The following is a 23,294-nucleotide window of genomic DNA, read 5'->3' on the forward strand; positions in this document are numbered from 1 at the left end:
TGTCTGGCAAGGGATCCTCTCTCATCTTTCCTCGCTCACCCCAGAGGAGTGCCGAAAAATGAGCAGAGGTTCCTTGCCCGTAATGTGTCCAGACGGATTTTACGTTGAATTAAATTTCCTCCTTAATGTTTGATTTTGAAACCTGGAAAATTGACAAATGCTGCTTATCGGAACTCTTTTAATGTCAGCGTTCCGGCACTAGTGGTACAGACGTAATGAGTTAGATGAATTATATATGTCTTTATTCTGTAGGTGTGTCGTTTTTTACATTGACGGTTTTGTGTTTCTATGTTTAAAGTGAAGTCACAGATGCATGTAGTATAGATCCTATAATCTGGGCCAGTTTCATATATAAAACATGCAGATATGACTTTTTCACTCTAAGAATCTTTCCGCAGAGTTTGGTTTTATGATTTGTATTCTTTATAACTATGTTTTGTGATTAATCAAACTGTGGGAGAATTTTGGGATAGTAGAGAAGATACTTGGGCAGATATTCTAAATGAATGATATTCTGGTAGAAAGTGTCAGAAGACATCTGATTGAGAACTTCCAGCTACAGACAATGTATCTGCTCCCTTGATGCCTAAATATCCCCTCCTGTGCATATGGAACCTGGTGGGGCCTTGTGCTTTGGAGGTTTTTACTAATTAGCCACATTTTCAGAAGAAGTTATTTAACCACATTAAATTTCGGAACATAGAATGAAAGAAGAACATCTCGTATATAGCAATCACTTTCCGTCTGCCAATAGGAGGAACAATGGGAGATGACGAGATGACCAACGGTTACCACAATAGGAACCAACTCTTGCTCAGGTCCTCTGATACAATGTAAGCTGGTTGGTGGAACTTTTCTCCTGGATTCCGGAAAATCATCTCAAGTCAGATTGTTCCTACAAGTCAAGAATAACCGAGAGACATTCAATGTTTAACTACACCGAGGAAAGGAACGAGACCGCCCCCACCACTCTGACATGACTTGCTCCTTTTAGTGGTTTGTCCTGTGCACCACGGGGGGTTGTTACTAGTTTGAGACGTTTTGTAATAATTGCGGGTTACGTACACGTGAGCATCCATTGCTGCTCTTAATTTAGGTTCTGTCATCCGTCTGAGATAAAAAGCCCCATGTACAGAACTGTTCTAATTCTTTACACACTTTATAAGAAATGATCGCCAGAAACAGGACTGACACCCGCGTCAACTCACCCCAAAACCGCATAAGTAACCTTCGTGTCCACGCACCAATGTTGTTTAAGGATTTGAGTAATTGCCCCTTTAAACCCACTGAAAGTCCCACTTGTAAAGAAGTCGTATTGCAACTAAAAATGAGCCAAATCTACTCCTAAACCCCTGTGTTGTTTTTTTCAGGCAAGTGGTACGTTTCCTTATTTTAATATTTGCACATTACTATTTTAGGATATTCATGTAACTACGAGGAGCAGGAGGAGGAGGCATCTTGTCAGCCCAAGTACGAGTTTCTACCATTTCACATTGAGGAGCCTACAAAATCTATAATGGACAGGTCTACGCAGACTGATGCTCCTTCACATCTGTCCGCAGAGTCTTTGGATCCATCGTGGACAAACTGTACCCATAAGAATGATCCAAACTCCGTGGATAAGTGCCAGAGGTCTTCATCCGATGACCCCGCTGCATGGTCCTTTGAGGAGCATCTCAAGACCTTTATCGTCACACAGGAGGGATTGAGAAAAGGAATGATGGAAAAGATGAATGCGTTGCATTTAGACTTGTGCCAGCTGACCGGGGGAGTGAACAGAAATAGTGCCGTGTTTAGGAAAATGCTAAAGGTGGAGACCGACCGAAACCATCTGCTCTCCCAGATGAATACGAACGTTGGTAAGTTGGCCGCAAGCTTACAGCTCTTGGCCATCCAACAAAATGTCAATCAGCGGGAGCTGCGCAGCCTGTTCAACATGCACAGAGCAGCGTCCCCAGCGAGTATCTCCACTTCACTGGAAGAAACGTCAAGGGGAAGTCCACCGGTAGCCTCTACTGTCGCTTTAACTCTTCCGCCCACCCAGTACCGATACTCCATGCGAGCCAGAACGGGGCATCCATCTACTGTAAAACATGGCAACGACACCAGACAACGTCCTGCAAAACGAGGGCGGAAATAAAATGTAGTTTACACATGTTGAACTCTTCTACTTGGGTAGTAGTTTGCATTTTTGAAGGAAAGAACTTTTTTTTAAGGAAAACATCCGAAATACCTATTTTTGTGTGTAATATTATTAAAATGTTTGAAAATTAGAGCATTTATTTGTTTTACTGCAACAATCGGAGGAGGAGAAATTCACCTTGCTTGCAAGGGGCGATACAGGAGTCAGAAGAGACGCAATGTATGAGCTGCTACAGTCTAGCCTTCAGAGTAATATATGGGGTAATGACAAGAGGTAAAGAACTCTTCCCAAATCTTGCAGTTTTATTTTGTAAATGTTTCAACGTCTGGGATACATAGCGCATGGATACGTAGAATGATTTCTTCTCAGCGTCCACTAAGGCTCCATCGCCGCACCGGGCTGAGTTGTACCATTCTGTTTGTTTACACAGCAGCTGTGTTGGTGCGTCACACTCTGCTACTGTCTACTGCAATGTTGTAAGCAGATGTATGTTATATATAGACCGTGTTAGGGTACGGTGACTTTATTGTTTAGTAATTTAGGAAAATGAAAAATAGTTTTGGGAGTTCACACTGTAGCACCAGCATTACCACTGAAGTGACAGTGAATTTACTTTAAAACCAAAACTGCTGCTGAGTGCAGGACGTGTGCTATTGTTTCTTTTGGTTGGTTAAATTGGCAATTTGACAAGGGGAGGGGTATTGGCACCGCTGCCCGGCTATAGTAGTTGTAGTGGTGCAGAGTAGAGAATAATCTCTCTAGCGCTCATATTGTCATTGTGAACTCCACCAATACAGCATTGTAAGTCGTGGGGGGCGTAGTTCTTTTAAAGATTTCCATTTTGAAATACAATTTCAGTGATAAGGGTTAGAGAATGTGTTTTATATCCGGCCCTCTCCAGCAATGACTGTGGGTTTTTGACGTCCTCCTATGGATCTCCGTTCCAATGGATCCTATTCTTACCCTGATCTGTGGTCTGATATACCTATCAGGATGATGGTGGTCTTGTTACCTAGCTCCAAGGCCCAATGTCTTTATCCTTCTATTCCACCTATTGTTGGGTTTCCCCATCAGCTATCACTCACTACTTCTTCTTCTTTTGCCATTGTGTTGTGTGTACTTTGTTTACATTTCTTTATTTAAACCTGCTGTCACCATCACATTATGGGTACAACTATCCCACAGCTGACACCAATATCTGCTCCTGATGAGATAATGATCGTGTCTCATCCCAGTAACTGGTCTTAGTGTACGCATAGATTGCCCTCTAATGCATAATGGTTTACCCCACAAGCTTCCTGTAACCACTGAGTCAGGTCTGCTTCATCATCCTCTATATATTTCATATTACATCAGTAACTAAATAGAAAACCTACAAATATTTGTGTCAGTCAACTTCAAAACAAAAATATATTCTTCATCTACCGTGTCACCTAAACTGATTTTAAGGCCCATATACCAGATCTATCACTTGAAGTGGTAGAAAGCTGTAGCATGTATAATGTAGATGGGTTAGACAGCTGGTGAACCATTTATACATAGCAGGGACGACTTCTAAGCATGTCCTACACTGGACACCGAGTTCTGGGTCAGTCCTAAAGTTTTATTACTCAACAAATTAGAGCTTTGTCTATCTCGGACCATCCTCCATGACCACGTCTCAGCCTTAGAGCGCCATCTAGCAGCCAGTTCCTATCTCTCTTACTCAGTACTTCCTCACTTCTTCCTCCAGGTTACAGTACATGATCCAGCCATTAATACGTTGTATGAAGGTCGGAGGACGAAGCTGCAGCGGGCGAGCGTCCTGGTGAAGATACTGGGAGGCACGGCAGACAGACCACGAGGGAGTGGCGGTCTTGTACGATGGTTCCTTGTCTCCTGTCGTGGCGTTCAGCTGTTCCCACGTCTGTATATTACACTCTTGCACTTGTTTTTACGTTTACGTTCATTGTAGCAATATATATGTATGGACTGCTCAAAGCACAGACCTTGTGGCTGGTTATCTCAGACACAACAATGTACAACATGCATCTTTTCCACCTCGGCGTGCCTATCACACAACGGCATGGGGGCATTTCTGTGAATATTTATTAACTAAGCCCCTTCTCCAAAAGGTGCCCACATACACTACAATTCCAACAGCCTACCCCTTTCAGGTGGCTGCAAATCCCAGTTTGTATTAGTTCATACAGACCACAAGTGGGATCTATCAGATGTAAATGGTACTGGATGACCTCTGACCCTTGTATGTGGTCATCGTCCAATCACACTAATAATACCGTCTGCTTGAGCTGAGCCTTTGGCCCTGTCTGAAAGTGTCTAATCCTTACCTGATCCGGCCATGTTATCTCATGGGCCCACATAGGACTTAGGGTTCTCCAATAGATGTATTACTAGGTCAGTACAGACCCACCCACCAGTTCATCATCCAAGAAACCATGATAAACGTCACTGTTCTCATGGACATGTCAGTCATCTCATAACAACAGTTACACACGGTGTAGCCAGTCAGTCATCTGCTTTCATAAAGCTTACCTGCTGCACAGATATGAAAGCTGATCTCTGCTTGGTTAATAAAGTGCAAGGTTTAGTCCAAGCTTGATCGTAAACCTGACATCACTATAACACTCCCATCTGGATTTTTTTTTTTTTTTTATATCTCTACAGAACCATTGTTGTATTTTCCTGCGTAAGAAATAAAAGCTTCACATTAAACAGAGGGCTGGAGGTTTCATTGCACGACGTTGTAACAAAATGTACACACACAACCAGATTATTTAAGAAATGTATTCTCTTATAAATAAGGTTTTACTCTCTTGCATGGACTCTGATCTGTATATTGCACATCAGCATAGCATGGTGCCACTGGATGAGGTACAAGAAGAAACATTATAATAAGCCCCATTCCCCCCTATAGCAACACTGCAGGGGCTGCAGGAACATATATTTATTACATAGACAGACAAGCATCGAGCCAGTAATATACTGAACAAAATGTGCTGATCTGCTGCGCACAGTGGTGGCAGACTATATTCAGCCTTCACTAGGGAACTTACTGAGGCATGAGGCACTAAGTGCCTCCACGGTGGGGGCAAAGAGTACACTTTAAGGGGTGCAGTTTCTTTTTAGCAGCAATACAAAGATGCAAATAAGATTAGCGCCACCTGCCGGCCATTCTTGATGCAGCATCTATTGTCGGAAACATCGCAATTTGTGTGCAAATCACACAAAGCCAGATTCTCGGGGACCGTTCTACTTGTAGAGGGTTGTCACCGTCTCGTCATAAGGGCAGGGAGGCTCCCGGTATATACAGTATTTTATAAGAAATTCTGCAAAATTAAATAAAATTGAACTGAAGTGGAAACAGAGGCATGGATCCTTCTACACATCTAAACTGGTTACTGTTTCTCTTTAGCCATCATTAAATGTTCAATGGGACCACAGGATCTAATATATATATATTATATATTTATTTTGATCCTAGGTATCAACCCTTAAGTTCCCATAGCAGGCTTTTTGAATGAATATATATATATATATCCACTCTTCTAAAGAGATTTGTGGATAACTGAATATTGCATGTTCCATATATTGTTAGCCTCACGTTTACAAGAGCGGAGAGATTCGAGCCTGTGGCTCACAAGAAAGTGATGTAGACAACAGTATTTACACAACCATTAAGATAGGCCGAGGTTCATGGGCACCAGTAAGATATCTGTAAGGGAAACCGAATTAAATTGGTGGGGTAACACTTGGTAGCAGCAGATAAGGACCTATCCCCCGGTACAGGAATACGATATGATACGTGGGCAGAAGCTCATCTTGAATTCTGGCAGAAGGACAGAGTTGCTCGGTTATGATCAGGGTTCCAGTATGGTGGACCATAGGCATGGTTTAATGGTACAAGCACTTAATGCTAAAGGAGAGGTTTTCTGCAGGAGAACCACTTAGGCCTTCATCAGAGCAGCAACCACGGCCTTGACGTTCAGGCTGCGCAGGTCGCAGTAAGTCTGGCCGGTGCCGACGAACACGATGGGCTGGCCGGTGATGTACGTCATGGAGATGGCCGCACCAACCTGGAAAAGCAGAATAAGACGATGTAGTAAGAAGTTGGACATAGTTTTCATACAGACATTCATACACCCCACAACCTGCCGACATCACCATGATCCCCGTTTTGAAAGATAAATACAATATGTGTTCTGATAGCAGACAGAAGCCTAAAGTAATACAACATGACACACTAAACGCAGACAGCGGACTTTACCTTATCATCGATGGTATCAAACTTGGTTAGCACAATCCCATCAATGAGACGCGGTTTCTCGGTCATAGAGTGATCAGCTAGAGCCTTGTTAAACTTCACCTGAGAAACCAGAGACACATCGCACAGAGAAAGATCAGATCTGAGAAATGGACTAAAACCGCCACATTTACTACAACACTTTTCTGTCTGACAACTGATCAAATTCTCAACACTACAAGATCTAAACTATTATTATGGACAAGGCCGTTCGTCCACGACTCACCAGCTGGTCCACCGCCTCATTGCCTACCAAGGCTTCTCCAACGAAGAGGACAAGGTCGGGCATATTGACGGCGATGAGTTTAGCCAGCGCAGTCATCAGAGGGGCGTTATCCTGCATTCGCCCAGCGGTGTCCACCAGCACCACGTCAAAGCCCTGATTCCGAGCTGCAGGGGGGGGATATGATGGTTATAAATGTTTATAATCATCACTCGTGTGCCAAGACGGAGAATAACTTCTGCAGAAGGTGCTTACCGTACGCTATGGCCTCCATGGCGATGCCAGCCGCGTCCTTGCCGTATCCCTTCTCATAGAGCTGCACCATGCTCCGGCCGCCGTGCGTCTCGGGAGGGTGCAAGGAATTAAGGCGTCTTGTGTGAGTGCGCAGTTGCTCCACCGCCCCGGCTCGGAATGTGTCACAAGCCGCTATGAGAACGCTGTAGTTGTTCTCTATCAGCCAGAAAGAGATCTGCAGCCAGAAGACGGGAAGGGGTCAGTGACCGGGGGAGAGAGGACAACACACATACCGTGGCGCAGTTATACAGCCATTGATGAGGATCACTTACTTTGGCCAGGTTGGTGGACTTCCCCACTCCATTAACCCCACAGAAAGTGATGACGTAGGGACGACGCAGGCGCTGCGATTCCATCACATCGCGCAAGACATCAACTCTGCGCTTTGGCTGCAAGATTTGCACAAGAGACTCCTGCAAGGCTTGTTTCACGGCCGAGGTCACCGCTAGTAACAGACAGAGAGGAAGAGGTCAGCTTCAAAGTCTCGCTCTCCAGGTAAGTAATTATGTTTAAAAAAAACAAAGAAAGAAAAGCCCCTCTATCCTACCCTCACCCAGTAATCACATGGTGTACCCCCCCTCCCCCTTGTCATGCTCGCACCACTGCAACACCTGGGGAATTCTTCATCTAAGCTGCTCTATTGTCCATGTGTTGGGAAAGCTGATTGGACAAGCTGCATGTGCTCATCCAATCAGCTTCCCCAACTCACTCGGACATCTGAGCTAGCACTCTCCAGGAGCGGAGCGGAGGGTTACTTGTATTGGAGATCAGGCTGGTTGCTTTTTGAGCTCCATAAACATCTGATGCAGGTAATAATGGTTGAGGTCCTGGTGATGGACCCTTATCTGCCTTGTTAGTTGTTCAGGAGATCAAACCAATAATTCATCACTATAACTAGAATACAACCATCCACCTTGTGTCCCACTTACTGGAGAACGTTCCCATGACTTTTCCTTCCAGTCTCTTGGCCACCGAGTCACAGAGTTGCACAGCGATGTCTGCCGCCACGTTCTTGGCTACAAGGAGACAATGGAAGAACAGGGAAGGGATAATATATAAATGTAATGTAAGAACAGGGACGTCTGCACCCAGCATTAGACCTTCTCGGGCATTAAACATGAAGAAGACGCTAGATGGGACGTGTCGCTGGGTCCCCCCAGTCTCCCAGCTCACGCTGTATGTCAGGTGCAGTACGGAACCTTCTCACTACGAATGTATAAACATGTATAGATTTACGATGTATGTATAATATGTAACACTGTAAAGTTTACTGGTGGTCCAGTAGGGATTGGGGGCAGCTGCTGTTCCCTCTTTTGGGACTACTCAAGTCAAGAAGCTGTTAGGACCTTGTCTCTTTGAACCACTAACAATAGGCTGAATAAACTCTAGTATGATCATTGGTTAAACTCTTGTGCTGACCTAATTATATGATAAACCAGTGGCATGCGCTTTACTGTGGGCGGCTGGGTTGTTTTCTTGATGAGTTGCAATTTAATAGTCAAGAAATTCAGTTTACCATGGAAAATATACATTTTAAAGACTCAATTTCTCACTCACCTATAAGATGATCCTTCATTTTCTCTAGAACAGGTTCCATGTCTCCCAGAGTTAAACTTTTAGCCCCCACCAGGCCCTTCAACATCCCAAACATGCCTCCGAAGCTGCTCTTTTTAACACTGCCAGGAAGAAAGATGGCGGTGAGCCAACGCTGCCGCGCCCGACACCTATACTACCGCTACAGACGGTCGTGTTACCTGGACTTGGTTGGGGCCGCGGCAGCTTTAGTGGTGACAGAGGGAAGGTCTTCCTCCTCCTCGCTGCTACTCTCATACTCCACGTCAGGGGGGTTTCCTGACATCAATCCACTTCGTGATCTCTGGAAGAGACAACGAGGCCAAATTACAAATACCGCCCCCCATCTAGACTGATGACATTCTTTTATTAGAGTTTAATGAAAACAGCAAATCGAGTAAACAAACAATCCTTAAAAGACGACAAACATTCCAAACAAATGTAACATTCACTCTAAGGAGAAACACGGTTACATGACGATCAGATTTGTATTCATTCAGAAAGTAAAACAGTGCCCCCTTCGTAATCAGCAATACCCCCCTCACCAGGGCCTCCAGGTCGTCGTCCGGCACTGCCGGCTCCTCTGCGCTGCCATTGGTGGTGGGTTTGCTGTAGTCAAGCTCTTTGGTGTTTGAAGTTTTGCCCCCCCAGATGCGGGGCTGTTTTCCCTTTTCTTTCGGAGCCTCCGGCTTTGGGGATTTGCTGTAAAAAATGGAAGAGCAATGAGTACTTACAATAGTCTGACCGTGTACAGAGACACAGTGACGTCACGGAGATCATCATTTATTTATATAGCGCCACTGATTCCGCAGCGCTGTACAGAGAACTCACATCAGTCCCTGCCCCATTGGAGCTTACAGTCTAAATCCCCTAAAACATATATATATATACACACACACACACACACACACACACACACACACAGGTCAATTTGTTAGCAGTCAATTAACTTACCAGTATGTTTTTGGAGTCTGGGAGGAAACCGAAGCACCCAGAGGAAATCCACACAAACACAGGGAGAACATACAAACTCCACAGTCGGGAATTGAACTCATGACCCCAGTGCTGTAAGGCAGAAGTGCTAACCACTGAGTCACCGTGACACACACACACACTTTACTGACAAGTCTAAATGTACGTTCCCTGAACTGCTCTGCATACAAGGAGAGCGACATTGGCAGTAGGCTGGGGAAAGACTTTGTTGAACTACAAGTCTAAGCAGGCCCTGTGGGAGTTTTAGCTCCACGAAAGAACCCTAATTTATAGGAACAGATGGCCCCAGTGCCCGCACCTGACTTTGTCTCCAGTCTTCATTCTCTTTTTAAAGAACTCCTCCCGCTTCCGCTGTATGGCCTCCTCGGAGGTCAGCTCCTCCTTGTCCCCAGATTTTGTTCCTTTATTTGAAGCCGTGATCGCTTCTGGTGCAGTGTCTGGAAGACAGATCCATGCAAATTTAACACCAACAACAAACTGCATAGTGCGATTGCCAGGACAGAGGAGCGGGTGCTGGTGGAGAGGGAGTCCCCACAAATATAAACCTGTTCCTCTTCTGGGTACCCCCACATAAGTTTCTACGGGATAAAGTCACAGCAGCCACCAGACACCGGGGAGATCCCGCCAGACACAGGTCACAGCACCCGCCGGTCTCAGTGTTTAATTCTCGCCCGCCTATACTCACTCTCTTTCTTTGAAGCCTTCGTCTTCTTGTTGCTCTCCTTGGCTTTGTCCCCGGGCTTCTCAATCATGGACTTGACGGTCTTCCTGGACTTCTCCGACTGTTCAAATGTCTTCATGGCGGCAGGGGCTCGAGCTTTCCTGCTGTCCTCTGCTGTCCTGGGGGAAACAGAAGACTTGTAAGTCGGAGACAATTACAGATCTGTTCAAGCCAAACAATAGCAAAAAAACAATCAAAATTAAATTTAAAAGGGAAAACATTCTGCCCAGGTGAGAAATAACATTAAAGTATTCACATAATCACACTAGTCGTCTATACACCACGAAGCCGCCAGTTTGTGGGAGGATTCTGTAATTGAAACTCACTAATAACCAGATAGAGATAGTTCTAGGTACCTGAGAAGAAAGGAGAAGTCATCTTGGAAATCAAAGGATCCGTTCAGTAACCCCAGCGCACCGTTCTGTTGTATCTGATTGCGATATTTATCCCGGAACTCTTTATGGACATCGTCTATTAACTTGTCCACATACGTCAGTGTTAAAATCTTCTGGTATCCCACCTGCGGGGTTATATATCAGAAGGTTAAAGAGAAGAGACACGAGGTCCCTGCATAGAGGTGTCACAAGCCCACAAGTAAATCCTCCTACTGGAGCTTCTGAAAGGGGCAAGATGGGCGTAGGCGGAAACAATGCTGAGCGGATGGAGGCAGCGCGCTGGATTAGATGCTTTATCCTGGGGAACAGGTTTACAGTGGAACCTCTATTCTTGCTGGAAACATTGTGCACAATATAATAAAGCAAAATAAATATAATTATAGGACCTGGAGATGGTCCTTCTGAATTACGGTCAGTAGGTAAGTAAGGTACTTACCACAAACACCAGCTCAAACTGATTGTCCAATTTGTACTTGAGGGTGAGAGAGTCATGGTTGAAGCAGTTGTTCCCACCTCTCTCCTAAGACACAAGAGAGAAGACAACAAATTGGAGCCATGTTGTAGCACTACGTTACATTCAGGACAATGGTGACAGAACTAGTGATACACACGATGGAAGTTGCTCAATCAGTTTATACGTAGAGTGTTGTAAGGTGCAAGAAGGAGCAGGGGGGGGGGGGGTCTGTCATCCAGGACAGGACACTATAAAGCTGCCTTTTGCCTGGAAATAACATGCAGATGTCTTAGTTAGATATAGAAGGCTGACAGCAGGGGCCATAAATCACCAAAATATTGAGTTTAATCAGAGTCTGTTTGGGGTTCCCTTACTACAGCGGCTTCTCCAATGAGAACTCTGCATACTGTAATATAGTGTCTGTACTGTACTGATCTTACTATACACTACATCATATAGACTATTATATACAGTACGTTATATAGACTATTATATAGACTACATCATGTATGCTACGTACGTTATATACACTATTATATACACCACGTTATATACATTATATATAATATGGATTCTCTCTGCATGAAGCCCCTGCATGTATGATATAACATGGACACTGTCACCACATGTTCTCTGTATGAAGTCCTGCATGATGTGTAGATCTGAATAAATATCTAACAAAACACGTGTCTCAGCTCCCACACAGCCCAGTGATGAGACATTTACATACCAGGCTGACATGTCTGTACTATGTAATGATACAACTACAGTGTCACCTACAGTCATGACATGTGAACTGACAATCTGCTCCCAATCATGGACCTTCAGTATACTCTGCGCCTCCAACGTGCTCCACACCCCTAAAACATGTCACATGCCAGGACTTCTAGACTCTAGGCCCCCATTAGTATAATCCCCTAGCATGCACAGGCTCCCAATAACCTGTCACCCCTCAGCCCCCCAGTTTCTGACACTCTCCAGATCCAACAACACATCACCCGGCTGTCTCCTTCCTAAACCCACATGATGTAACCAACCTCCCTTCACCTGTAACAGACCTGTAAGACCGAGCAACGCTTCTACTGACCGTCACTCTGCTACATATAGATGGGTTACTACACTACAGACTATAATGTCACAGGGAACACACAGCCCTCGTCCCCTATTACAGTGTACACCCCAACAGTGCAAGAACTTAATCCCATCCCACCGGTGACACCAATACAAGACACCCTATATACCCATCTCACCAGTGACCCCAATGCATCACACCCTATATACCCATCTCACCAGTGACCCCAATACATCACACCCTATATACCCATCTCACCAGTGACCCCAATGCATCACACCCTATATACCCATCCCACCAGTGACCCCAATGCATCACACCCTATATACCCATCCTACCAGTGACCCCAATGCATCACACCCTATATACCCATCCCACCAGTGACCCCAATGCATCACACCCTATATACCCATCTCACCAGTGACCCCAATACATCACACCCTATATACCCATCCCACCAGGAACCCCAATGACAGCAGGAAACCCGATACATGACACCCCACACCCATATAATCAGGGACTCCTATCTCCTAGCACAAAGCGGGCACAGCGCCCCCGGGCGGTCACCTGCAGGATGACGGAGCGGATGAGCGCATTGACGGGGCCGGTGAAGGATCCCTGCACCCCCTGGAAGCACCAGAGCACGATGCCGCCTTTACTGAAGATCGTGAAGAAATCCAACATCTTCCTGTGCTCGTCACAGTGACACTAAGGAGATCACAGCCGGGGACACGTCAGAGAAACACCGGACTACGTCACTTCCGCCTGGTACCCAGCGGTGAGACACGGGAACATCCGGGGGGATTCGGCCATCTTGCTACACCCATCACATCAACACCCGCCATCTTCTTGCACCCATCGGCTTGACGTCCTCCATTTTGCTACACCCATCACCGCTACGTCCTCCATCTTGCTGCACCCATCGGCGTTACGTGCGCCATCTTGCTGCGCCCATCGAGGGTACGTCCGCCATCTTGCTGCACCCATCGCCTCTTCGTCCGCCATCTTGCTGCACCCATCACCTCTACGCCCGCCATCTTGCTGCACCCACCCCTCTAACATGTAATGGACAGCTGTGCTGCAGACTTTGCCCCGGTCGTACAGTGATGACGTGAAGGTGGTGGGGGGGAATGTGTCAGTGTGTGAGAGGCAGTGACAGAGCCGCTATGTCTGTGCTGCGGGTGGGCTGGGGGAGATCCCGGCTACTGCCCCGGGCGGTCCTATCATGGAGCCAGCGGGGGGCAGCTTCTGCCGGGGACTTCTCTGACGGTGAGTGACCCCCAGAACATAGGATGTCCCCCTCTGTCTCTCCCCTCTCCAGTCCTGAGTCCCTGGTGCATGTAGGAGTAGGGATCAGTGATCCCTGCAGAGGAGCCCTCATGGCCGTCACATAGAGGCAGTAAGGATGTGATGTCCTGTTCCATAGGGATGGATGGTCCCTACATGATGCCATCACCATGCCTCACACGTCTGACCCAGAGCTGGCACTGCCATCAGTACTATGGCGGTCGCCTAGAGCGCCTAGACCACAACATGTTCTTCATCTAGTGTCCATCTGCCTGCAGTGTTATACATACCCCAATTTGTTAGCTGACAAAAGAAAGGGGGGGGGTGTTTAATTATTTTACTTAATTAGAGTTCCAGACAAGGTAAGAGGTGGAGGGCGTCCAGCGCCCTCACCCTGGCCCTGGTCTGACCCTAGACCGCCTTGTGTGTGTTGTCTTGGATCCCTTAGGGTTACTCAGCTCCTTATATCAATCAGACTGAACAATGGGATCTGTATAAGTGGAATCAAATGCAGAACCAGTAAGTTCTACGGGACCCATCAGGGTTCCTGGGGGGGGGGGTCTCCAGATTAATGCCCACTGCACAATATGGCATTCATCCCACCGTACATTACTGGCACGATTAGACAAATGGCGGTTAACAAATAAGCCTTGGTTAATTCTTGAACTAAAGTATTATGTATTAAACCTGTCTTATGGCCTGTAGATCTATTATTATAATCGTTATATATTATTAACTGGGTGCTGGTTTTTCATTAATTTAACAGGGGTTTTGTTTTCGCCTACTACATTGTTTTGACCTTTCCCTGATAACGTTATTGTATTGATTTTGTTTTGTTTTTTTAAAGTATTTGCTTCTTTTAGAAATCATGAGACCACTAAATCTATCATACACATTGCCCTAGATGTAGGAATTAGTAGTAACATTCACAAACATATGTAAAAGTTCCCATACCTTTACAAAACTTAAGATCACTGACATTGTGTTTGCCATTACATAATTACTTTGCCCAGATAGCTAATTATAGTTTTCTCCCTCAGCCATGAACAAAGAATTCGATAAGTTTCATAAAAAAGTGAAGACCTTTCTGCCCGGCAGTGACTGGAGTCCATTAAAGTCCACGGACCATCTCCCGCCGGAGCACGCAGATATCGTCATCGTGGGGGGCGGAGTGGTCGGCTGGTCAATCGCTTATTGGCTGAAGAGAATGTATCGGCTGAAGAGAGCGTACAACATTGTGGTGGTGGAAAGAGATCCCACGGTGTGTTATTTGGCGTAGCCGGCAGGAATGAGTCGAAGGTCAAAAACCTTCTCCCATTGGGGAATACGCTGTATCTATCTGTTACCACTATTTTCACTTGTTGCCATAGGCAGAAGTTATTATGTGTCAATTCATTTATCACTATTAACCCTTAAACTGTTGATCGCTCCCTTAAAATATAGACCCATAGGTACTTCTCATAGAGAAACATAATTAACGGTAAAGTAGTTATTAATATTATAATGAGTGAATTTAACTTTTTTCTTTTCTCTCCAGGGCATAGTGCTCTGTGTTACCCATGAACGTTGTTGTTTTTGAATCAGCGATAGTATTAAGAATTGAAAACTCCTGTAAAAAAAAAAAGTATTTTTTACATCTGCTGATTCAGTTACCGTTAGATACACACTGCACAAGAGTGTATCTAATCAACCATGTGGGCAAACTAGACCTTACTCTAAAGGGTTGAAAAAGGTCCAAATTTCATATATCAACACGTATGTGGATTTTATTTTCTGGAGCTGTGTTCCAGAACTGAGCACGTATAGAATAAATGGGACGGTAATATGATACTTTCTCCCGAGGGCACATCATAGAGACCATTTGAGTGCCCCAGAGAGGAGGGTAGAAGTGCGGGGTGTTTGTGTTATATATCATTTCTGGAAACCTTGTTTGTGTGTTTCCCAGGTCCGCTGATAGATGAGCGTTATTAGGGCTGTTATTATATAATGACTTGTCTCTCGTTCTCGCTCCTTAGTACTCTCATGCCTCCACCGTTCTCTCGGCAGGCGGCATCCGGCAGCAGTTCTCTCGTCCAGAAAACATCCAGATGTCGCTCTTCGGGGCACATTTCCTGCAAAATATCAACGTAAGACCCCAATTCATGAGTTACTGCAATGTACAGGTTGTCACTTATAGGACCACGCTGTCTAACATGCCATTTACTGCAAGACAAAGAGACGCCTTGGTAGAAGGACATGGGCCCACATCTAGCAGAGCGCAGCTACCTTATCCCCACCCATCAGATATACAGACAGGAAGTCTGGTGTGCACGCACTAATATCTCCCCCCTGAATTACAGACCAGCTTCAAGTACCTGGAACTGTCTCATATGTCTGTGAATGTTAATTGTGTCGTCTGTAATATCTGACTAGAAACTTATATTCTAGGTTTAGTGATCATGTAATAATTCTGCATGTAGAATCGGTGTTTGTGGAAGTTCTTTATAGAGTATTGTGATGCTGCAAAATGGGTTCATTCACCCGGCTGTGTTTCTGTGCCTGTGGTATGGAGATTAGATTGTACAGCTTTATGATGTATGTTGGTGCTATATAAATAACTGATGGTCCTAAAATGAAACCTCATGTCTGTTAGGACACAGAGGGCAGCGCCCTGTCTATGTAATAGGTTCTCGTGGTCTTACACTTAAGGTGGCCACAATTGCATCACTTGGTCACCCACATTTCAGGTTTTTGTTCAATTTACTCAAATTATTCTATGTGTGGGAGACGACTGAAAAGCATCATATCTGACCGAATCATTTGGAATATCAATCAGTCAGTCTGGAACATTTCTCTGCACAAACAACTGATCTGTGGGGTTTTGTGGGAGGATCAGTGGGGAGGGGGGAGGATGTTGGCAACTTCGAATATGAACATTCAAAGTTTGGTTCTCCTGTGTTATGTTCATTGACAAAATAATTCATATTGAACCCGCTAAGTCAGTGTCTGGGCCCCTTGCAGGAATATCTGGATGTTACTGATGAGGATCCTGTTGACATCCAGTTCAATCCCTCCGGATACCTGTTCCTGGCCAGTGAGAAAGGAGCTGAGATCCTGCAGGAAAACTACAGAATCCAGAGGTGCGGATCTATCGCCCAGTGAGGGGAGGTCACAGGTCACATGGGCTTAGTATTGGGTGGGGGGTAGCGGACCAGGCATTGATTATTGTATTTCTAGTAGTGGGGGGAAGGCACCGGTCACATGGGCTTAGTATTATAAGACAGAACAGGGTATGTTACCTTCACTCTTCCCATGAAGTTACTTTCTCAGAAACTCAGAATTTACTAAGACTAAAACAGAGGTTTATAGCCAGTCGTTGGCAGGTTAAATGTCAGTCCGATGTGTGACTCACGGTTCAGTGTTGAGTTGATAATTTATTGCCTTGTAATTATTTACTTTTATCTTACTAATAAAACATGTGAGGGGAGGAGATCGTCTCTTGCCCCATAACCGCGTCTGTGTAACGAGGAGGGGGCGGCCTGTGTAGTTCATCCAGGCCGCACTTCCACTCGCTACTACAACAACAGCACAAACGAGTAAAACACCCCTTGATAAATAATAAGAGAACTGGTTATGCAGCTGAATAGTGCGGTGATCTCTTAGTAATAGTTACTTACAGGTTTCAGTGTAAAGTGGAATAAAGTGATAGATTGGGGCAGTTGTGATACATTTTGTTCTGTTCTTCTACCCTCAGGGAACAAGGAGCCAAAGTTGCACTTATGTCGCCGGATCAGCTGCAGAAGAAGTTTCCGTGGATTAATACCCAGGATGTGGCGTTGGGCAGTTACGGTGAGATGTGTTCCGGGCCGTGTGCCACTTCCTCCATGCTGGGCTGAATGGTTAAAGGGCCACCAGTACCATCATGTCTGCCCCGGAGGGTGAAGCTACAATTATACACTGGCTGCTGAATGCACAGCCCTGATTCATGGGGATCACGGTGAATACGTCCAATTATCACCTTAATCACCCACATTTGTGAATATTACACCTTTATCAACATTTATTTATATAGCACCAGCAGATTCCGTAGCGCTTTACAATTGGGAACAAACACTGATAAAACAATACTGGGTAATACAGACAGACAGAGAGGTAAGAGGGCCCTGATCACAAGCTTACAATCTATGGGACAAACCTTTATGTAAAGTAACGTGTTTCTGGGGATTTTAAGAACCCGGCTTTGTCCACCTGTCAGTAAAGACAATACATAGTAGTGAGGTCCAGCTTCGGTTGGAGACACGTGCAGCAATTTTGGCCAATCTAGTTGTTTTTAGATCAAAATGACCACATTGAAACCTTTACCCCGTCTGATTTTGATTGAGCTGTTTGGAAACATTTGTGGCTGTTCAGCTGGTTGTCCAGACTATGTGTTGTGCACTTCATGCTGATGTCTTGCATTGGGATTAGTGATTATTGGCAGCACCCTTATTACACGTATCCGGAACTCTACTAACCTGGTCTTTACTTCCATTAGGTCTAGAGAACGAGGGCTGGTTTGACCCCTGGACCCTGCTCCATGCTCTCCGGCGTAAGGCTCTGTCTATGGGGGTATTACATTGTCATGGAGAGGTGGTAGGTGAGTGACTTCTCAAATTGCGCCTCTCTACGTTGTGACATGAAGTGAATGCAGATCCGGCTGTCCGCTATGTCTTTCTAAAACCAAACTGTATTATAGCAGGATGAGCCCTATTATAATCTGCTCCGATAATGGTTTAATCCCAGTCTGAGTCCAGTGGGAGCCCGAGGACCGTTCCCCACGAGAGAGACAAATCTCTGCTGCTACCATTAGTCTTCTCTTGGGGACCCAGAGATCTGGGAGTAAACGTTCATGTAGGATCGCTGGTAACGCCGGCTCCTATCGCTGTATAAACGCTTGTGGGGCTCCCTGTTAAAAGTCTCCTGTTATATTCCACACGTCCAGCTGCAATGCATCAAGGATGATTTAACTTTCTAAAGTTAATGATTGATTTGCCCCCTTACCCCGGCCCTGAATTATTTATTCCTTAGGGCTCCCACCCTCTGCTCCAGGAGGACCCCGGATGTCATCCACAACGAAGCTCCTTATATGCAGGGTCTGCTATGCTGGGCTGACCACCCACCACGCTGGCCTGTGGAGTTAATAAGCCCCGATTGTCCCTCCCTGAGACTTCCCCATTACCCTGGCAGAGCGATGTTTCGGGGGGTACCCAAGACACAACACTCCGCACAGCAAGCTCTGCACATCAGCTCCTCTATCAGAGGCTAAGTTTTAGCAGGGGTCCTGAACACAGAGGAGAGGAGGGGGCTGGTGGGAACTACATTTTAAAAAGTAAATATTTTTCAATAGACAATTCGTGTCCATAACCTCTGGCCATCTGGTTTGATGATGTTTATTGTTCAGCACGAAACGTAGGATGACGGATTATTCACCATTTGGGTTATTAGACAACACCCATCACAGATTGCTGGTCCCTTTACTCCTGGGTAAGTGTAATGCGTTTACCCAAATTTTATCCAGATTTCAGAGCCCCGCCTGTCCTGCTCTGCCTGTAGTTATTGTAGTTTTATATAATATTGGCTTCATCCTCTCCCATTGACTCTGTACTTGTCGGCAGGATTCAACAGCAGCGTAGATAAAATGGTGACGGGCGACGGTGAGATTGTGAACATGAAAACCATCCAAGAGGTTATAGTAAGTCCTGAGGATTCTTCGGTTTACAAAATATTGTTTTCTTTTACTAATCCGTGTTTCCATGAACAAAAACTAATTCTTAATGGAATACAAGTTTGTTCATGTAAAGTGCAGTGAATGTGACTCGTTACCCACTTCCTCCTAATGTAACAGCTGCAACATCGCATCTCCTGCAGCCGTTCTGTACAACGCGTCTGAGTACGGAGACCTGCGTCGCAGACATACAGGAGGCCGCAGGATGGCGAGATCACAAAGTTAATTTGACAAATCCTAAATTGAAACTAAATGATCAAATGACATCTCCTATATTGGTATTACTGCCCCGTATGGGCTGACAGCAAAGAATAATCTAGACAGCAAAAAAATATCTGTACTGAGCAACTTTTTCTAAGTTAGCTAAGTAAAGAAATTGGGTTCACCCTCAAACAACGGGTAAAAAGACCATGTAATGTTAAATGAGAAATACATTATAATACGTGGGGACTGACTTGAATCTTTAAAGGACAGCTCCTCCGTTAATGGACCCCTCATAAATCAAACATGGCCATCATGGATAACTAATAATCCCCCCCCCCCCCCCCCATTACCTGGAGCTGAGCGCTGCTCCCTCCTTCAGGAACACCGACTACCTGCTATTCTCGGGCAATACTTGATTTACGAGAGGTCCACTACAGGCGGAGTTGTCCTTAAAGACTTGTCCATCGTTACTAGCGGAGGTTTGTCTTTCCAGGTAAGAACGCAGAATAGTCTGGAGAGCCAGACGGTGGAATGTATGGCCGTCATTAACGCTGCCGGCGCCTGGTCCTCTAAGGTGGCGGAGTTAGCCGGAATTGGCGTCGGAAGTCCGGGGTCAATAGAAGAAGTTAAACTTCCGATCGAACCCAGAAAAAGGTATTTCTGTCACTAATTTCAGAGTCATTATAGATTTTTGGATGTTTTCTGTCTGTTTTACAAACATTCGGAGAAGCAGGAGGATCCCGACACATTCACGTCCGTGTGGCCCCCAAGTATAACACGATTTCATGGTCCATAAATTCAGTCTCGCTTCCTCCCTGGGTAACTCTGTATCCTCATTGTCTTAGTGTAGAGGCCTCAGGACTTCTCTGTATAGTGGGATAATCGGGGTGAGCGAGAGGAAACCCGAGAACAGGACTTAGTTCATCTCTTAGATCTTATTAAGAATTCAAAACCTTTTTTAAACGTGAAAAAAATAAATCTCTTCCAGATACATCTACACGTTTCACTGTCCGGACGGTCCTGGCATGGACTGCCCGCTGCTCATAGACAGCTCTGGGGCGTACTTCAGAAGAGAAGGATTTGGGGGCAACTATATCGGAGGCCTCTCTCCGCCAGAGGTAAGTGATTGTGGAGCGTACTAGGAGTCACGGTATCTCTTATGACGATGGATAGATGGGTAACGTGGACAATCTTTAATAATAGAGTTGGATTTATTTACTGCGCTGGGCTTCACACAGATTTTGTTACACATGAAAGTTCCCGGATTGTTGGAGAGTTCAGTGTAACCCGCTAAACAGCGCCCACTTATCTACTGGAGTACGGGCATTTTCTGCTAACCAATTGTCTATAGCAACCAATCAGATTCTGCCATTTCTCTGCCAAGGGGGGGGGGGGCACAGACTGATATAATTAAGTACCACCTCCAGGAGGTCACCTAGATAAAGGCAGTTCCCTCCTATGCCAACGTAACCTCCCCCCTCCTTTAACCACAGAGATCAGTTTGTAGGTGCCCTTGGAGGAGAGGTTAGGGCCACAGACACGTCCTGCGTTCTTAGTCTTCCTTCCTTGTTAGCAATGTGAGTCGTGGGGCAGAGGAAACCCTGGTCTGCCCTCTACCATCTGCTTCCGCCGTGGGCTCTCCTCCTCCTGCGCCTCTCTGTCCCTCGGGGAAGCAGTGTAATAGGGTTTTGGAAAGAAGACCGTCTCTCTCTGTCCCCGTGTGCTGGGGTGTATATTCCAGTCTTGCAGGAAAGTGATTAGGGGGGGGGAAGACTAGGCGCACGGTGGTGTTACCTATACAGAGGGTAGAGCATTTATCCCCTTCCACATCTTCCCAGAACATTGGAGAAGTCTGGAATGAGGGCATCCAGGTATCTGCGATAACTCCGGCCTAGCTGAACCATGGTCTGTGATCCGTGGAGTTTTCCTCTCTGCCCCAATACTGTCTCTCAGAGCAGTTTCTGCCACAACGTCATCTGCGCCCCTTTACCTAATACAGTGTGATATAATATAATATATTCTATTGTGTTGTATTGTAAGGGACTGGGGAATATGTCATGTTTAGGAGGGTATAACCCCACTAGCAGTGGTGTCCTTTGTCTGTTTATTATCCAACGAGCGCACACTAGAATGCTTTCTGTAACATATTATCAGTATGCCCCTGAGACAGGATGTCCACACACCCCACTAACTCATTATCCGACCTCTTCATGCAGGAGGAAGAGCCGGACCCCAGTAATCTGGACGTGGACCACGATTATTTTGAGCAGAAGGTTTGGCCGCTCCTGGCTCACAGAGTGCCAGTTTTCGAATGCTTAAAAGTAAGTAATCCCTGAAATAAATTATTTTATTTTAAAAATAGTATGATTTAAAATAAATAAATACAGTAAATCCAAAAATCTACAACAAAAAACAAACAAATCCCAGCACTTATAGGACAAAAACTTTATACAAAAGAATAATTTCTTATAATAAATCTAAAAAGACCACAAATCTGTACATACAGTTTTTACAGCTACAATCGTCACATTATAATAAAAATAAACGTAATGACCATTGTCAGTAAAATTCCATCCTGGACACACTTATAAAAATGATGTTTCGGCACAAACTACGATCTACCGATTAGTCTCTCTGATTATAATACATGTATGTTAGAGAGTTAATTATAAGACTACAATAGTGTATACCAGCGGTGCCCTGGGGTGCCTTGGAGATCACACAGGGTGGTAAGCTGGGAATGCAAGGTGGGGACTACTTGGTAATTATTTTGGCTTAGTGGTGCCTTGAAAAAAATTATGGAGACCCTAAGGGTGCCTCAAACTGAGAAAGTTTGTGCTGGTGGCCATCACGCTGATAAGTAGTTAGCCATAAAGAGCCTATTGGTGCTCAGAGTCACGCCCTCCTAGTCTGCACCAATAGCATTAGGCTCCAAATCTGCCTCATGAGATTAAAATGAGCCGATTGGCTGCTTGAACAGAGCAGCCCCACGACCCGCCCTCTGCTGCTATCCAGTTCTGATCTCTGGACAATAGATGGTTAAAGCTGAGATCTTTCTACTGGTTTTTTTTTTTTTGTTTTGTTTTTTTTAGGCCAAATCAGCCTGGGCTGGGTATTATGACTACAACACGTATGACCAAAACGGGGTAATCGGAACTCACCCTTCAGTGCAAAACATGTACTTTGCGTGCGGGTTCAGCGGGCACGGCTTGCAGCACGCTCCGGCCGTAGGACGCGCAGTGGCGGAGCTACTTATCGATGGATACTTCAAGTCCTTGGATCTGAACGCTTTCGGCTTCCACCGATTCCTGTTCCACCAGCCGCTCCTGGAAAGTAACATCGTATGATTCGAGTGGAGATCACAGGGTGCGTTGTCTGTCTATAGCGTCAGCCACGTGGTGCGTCCGATCCGCTACAAACATCGCAGTAACGGAGGGTTTTGTTTCCACAGCTGGAGGTGTTGATCATCTGAGGCTGGGACAGCACAATCCTCAGACTCCGCGGGGGTTACTCCAGCACAAACCACCACAATATATCACCCAAATGTATAACGAACTGAAAAATCCTCAACAGCACCTGAATGTAATGTGATTCGTGTCACCGCTTGGTATAAAGGTGAAGAATCGTCCACCTTGTTCAAGACAAATCTTTTTGTTCTTCTTTTAATAATGTGAATGAAATGATCATTCTTATTCAAAATGGCAAATAAGAGAATTCTTTGTATCAGGTTTGTGATGAATACATAACAAATTCTGCACAGTGAAATGATATATACAGTTAATATTTTGTATGACAAATGCTATAAAAACCTTTTAAAACTAAGCACAAACTATACTTCCTGTAACTTCCTCACAGCGTCACAATCCCCTACGCAGAGGGAATGCATAAAG

The 23,294-nt window shown here is 45.3% G+C and overlaps 2 protein-coding genes across 14 annotated transcripts in view; one reads left to right on the plus strand and one right to left on the minus strand.

Annotated features, from left to right (window-relative positions):
* LOC142107208 (protein FAM118B-like) overlaps positions 1-23,032 on the plus strand; it is a 56,873-nt gene extending 33,841 nt beyond the window's left edge. For 6 of the 13 annotated variants that reach the window (XM_075190446.1, XM_075190443.1, XM_075190448.1 and 3 more), the window contains 11 exons: positions 14,498-14,718; positions 15,473-15,583; positions 16,458-16,576; positions 17,191-17,285; positions 17,971-18,072; positions 19,091-19,167; positions 19,898-20,058; positions 20,393-20,522; positions 21,621-21,725; positions 22,497-22,770; positions 22,856-23,032. In XM_075190446.1, the coding sequence (XP_075046547.1) occupies positions 14,498-14,718; positions 15,473-15,583; positions 16,458-16,576; positions 17,191-17,285; positions 17,971-18,072; positions 19,091-19,167; positions 19,898-20,058; positions 20,393-20,522; positions 21,621-21,725; positions 22,497-22,751 (1,376 nt within the window). In that variant the 3' untranslated portion in view covers positions 22,752-22,770; positions 22,856-23,032. Of the gene's footprint in view, positions 1-1,418; positions 2,274-3,875; positions 4,859-12,853; positions 12,949-13,186; positions 13,440-14,497; positions 14,719-15,472; positions 15,584-16,457; positions 16,577-17,190; positions 17,286-17,970; positions 18,073-19,090; positions 19,168-19,897; positions 20,059-20,392; positions 20,523-21,620; positions 21,726-22,496; positions 22,771-22,855 lie in introns of those variants that run through there. The other 7 variants (XM_075190450.1, XM_075190451.1, XM_075190454.1 and 4 more) reach the window with 6 other exon arrangements.
* SRPRA (SRP receptor subunit alpha) lies at positions 4,917-12,867 on the minus strand. Its single transcript, XM_075190457.1, has 14 exons — positions 12,738-12,867; positions 11,081-11,164; positions 10,606-10,769; positions 10,214-10,368; positions 9,827-9,965; positions 9,081-9,237; positions 8,718-8,839; positions 8,521-8,639; positions 7,893-7,979; positions 7,236-7,408; positions 6,925-7,138; positions 6,673-6,836; positions 6,411-6,509; positions 4,917-6,219 (listed from the first exon to the last, which is right to left on the minus strand). Exons 1-14 carry the CDS (start codon positions 12,852-12,854, stop codon positions 6,091-6,093), a joined length of 1,923 nt encoding a protein of 640 aa, XP_075046558.1. The 5' UTR covers positions 12,855-12,867; the 3' UTR covers positions 4,917-6,090.
* Positions 23,033-23,294: the final 262 nt, after the last annotated feature.

The sequence above is a fragment of the Mixophyes fleayi genome, chromosome 11 (genome assembly GCF_038048845.1).
Source record: "Mixophyes fleayi isolate aMixFle1 chromosome 11, aMixFle1.hap1, whole genome shotgun sequence".
NCBI lineage: Eukaryota > Metazoa > Chordata > Amphibia > Anura > Limnodynastidae > Mixophyes > Mixophyes fleayi.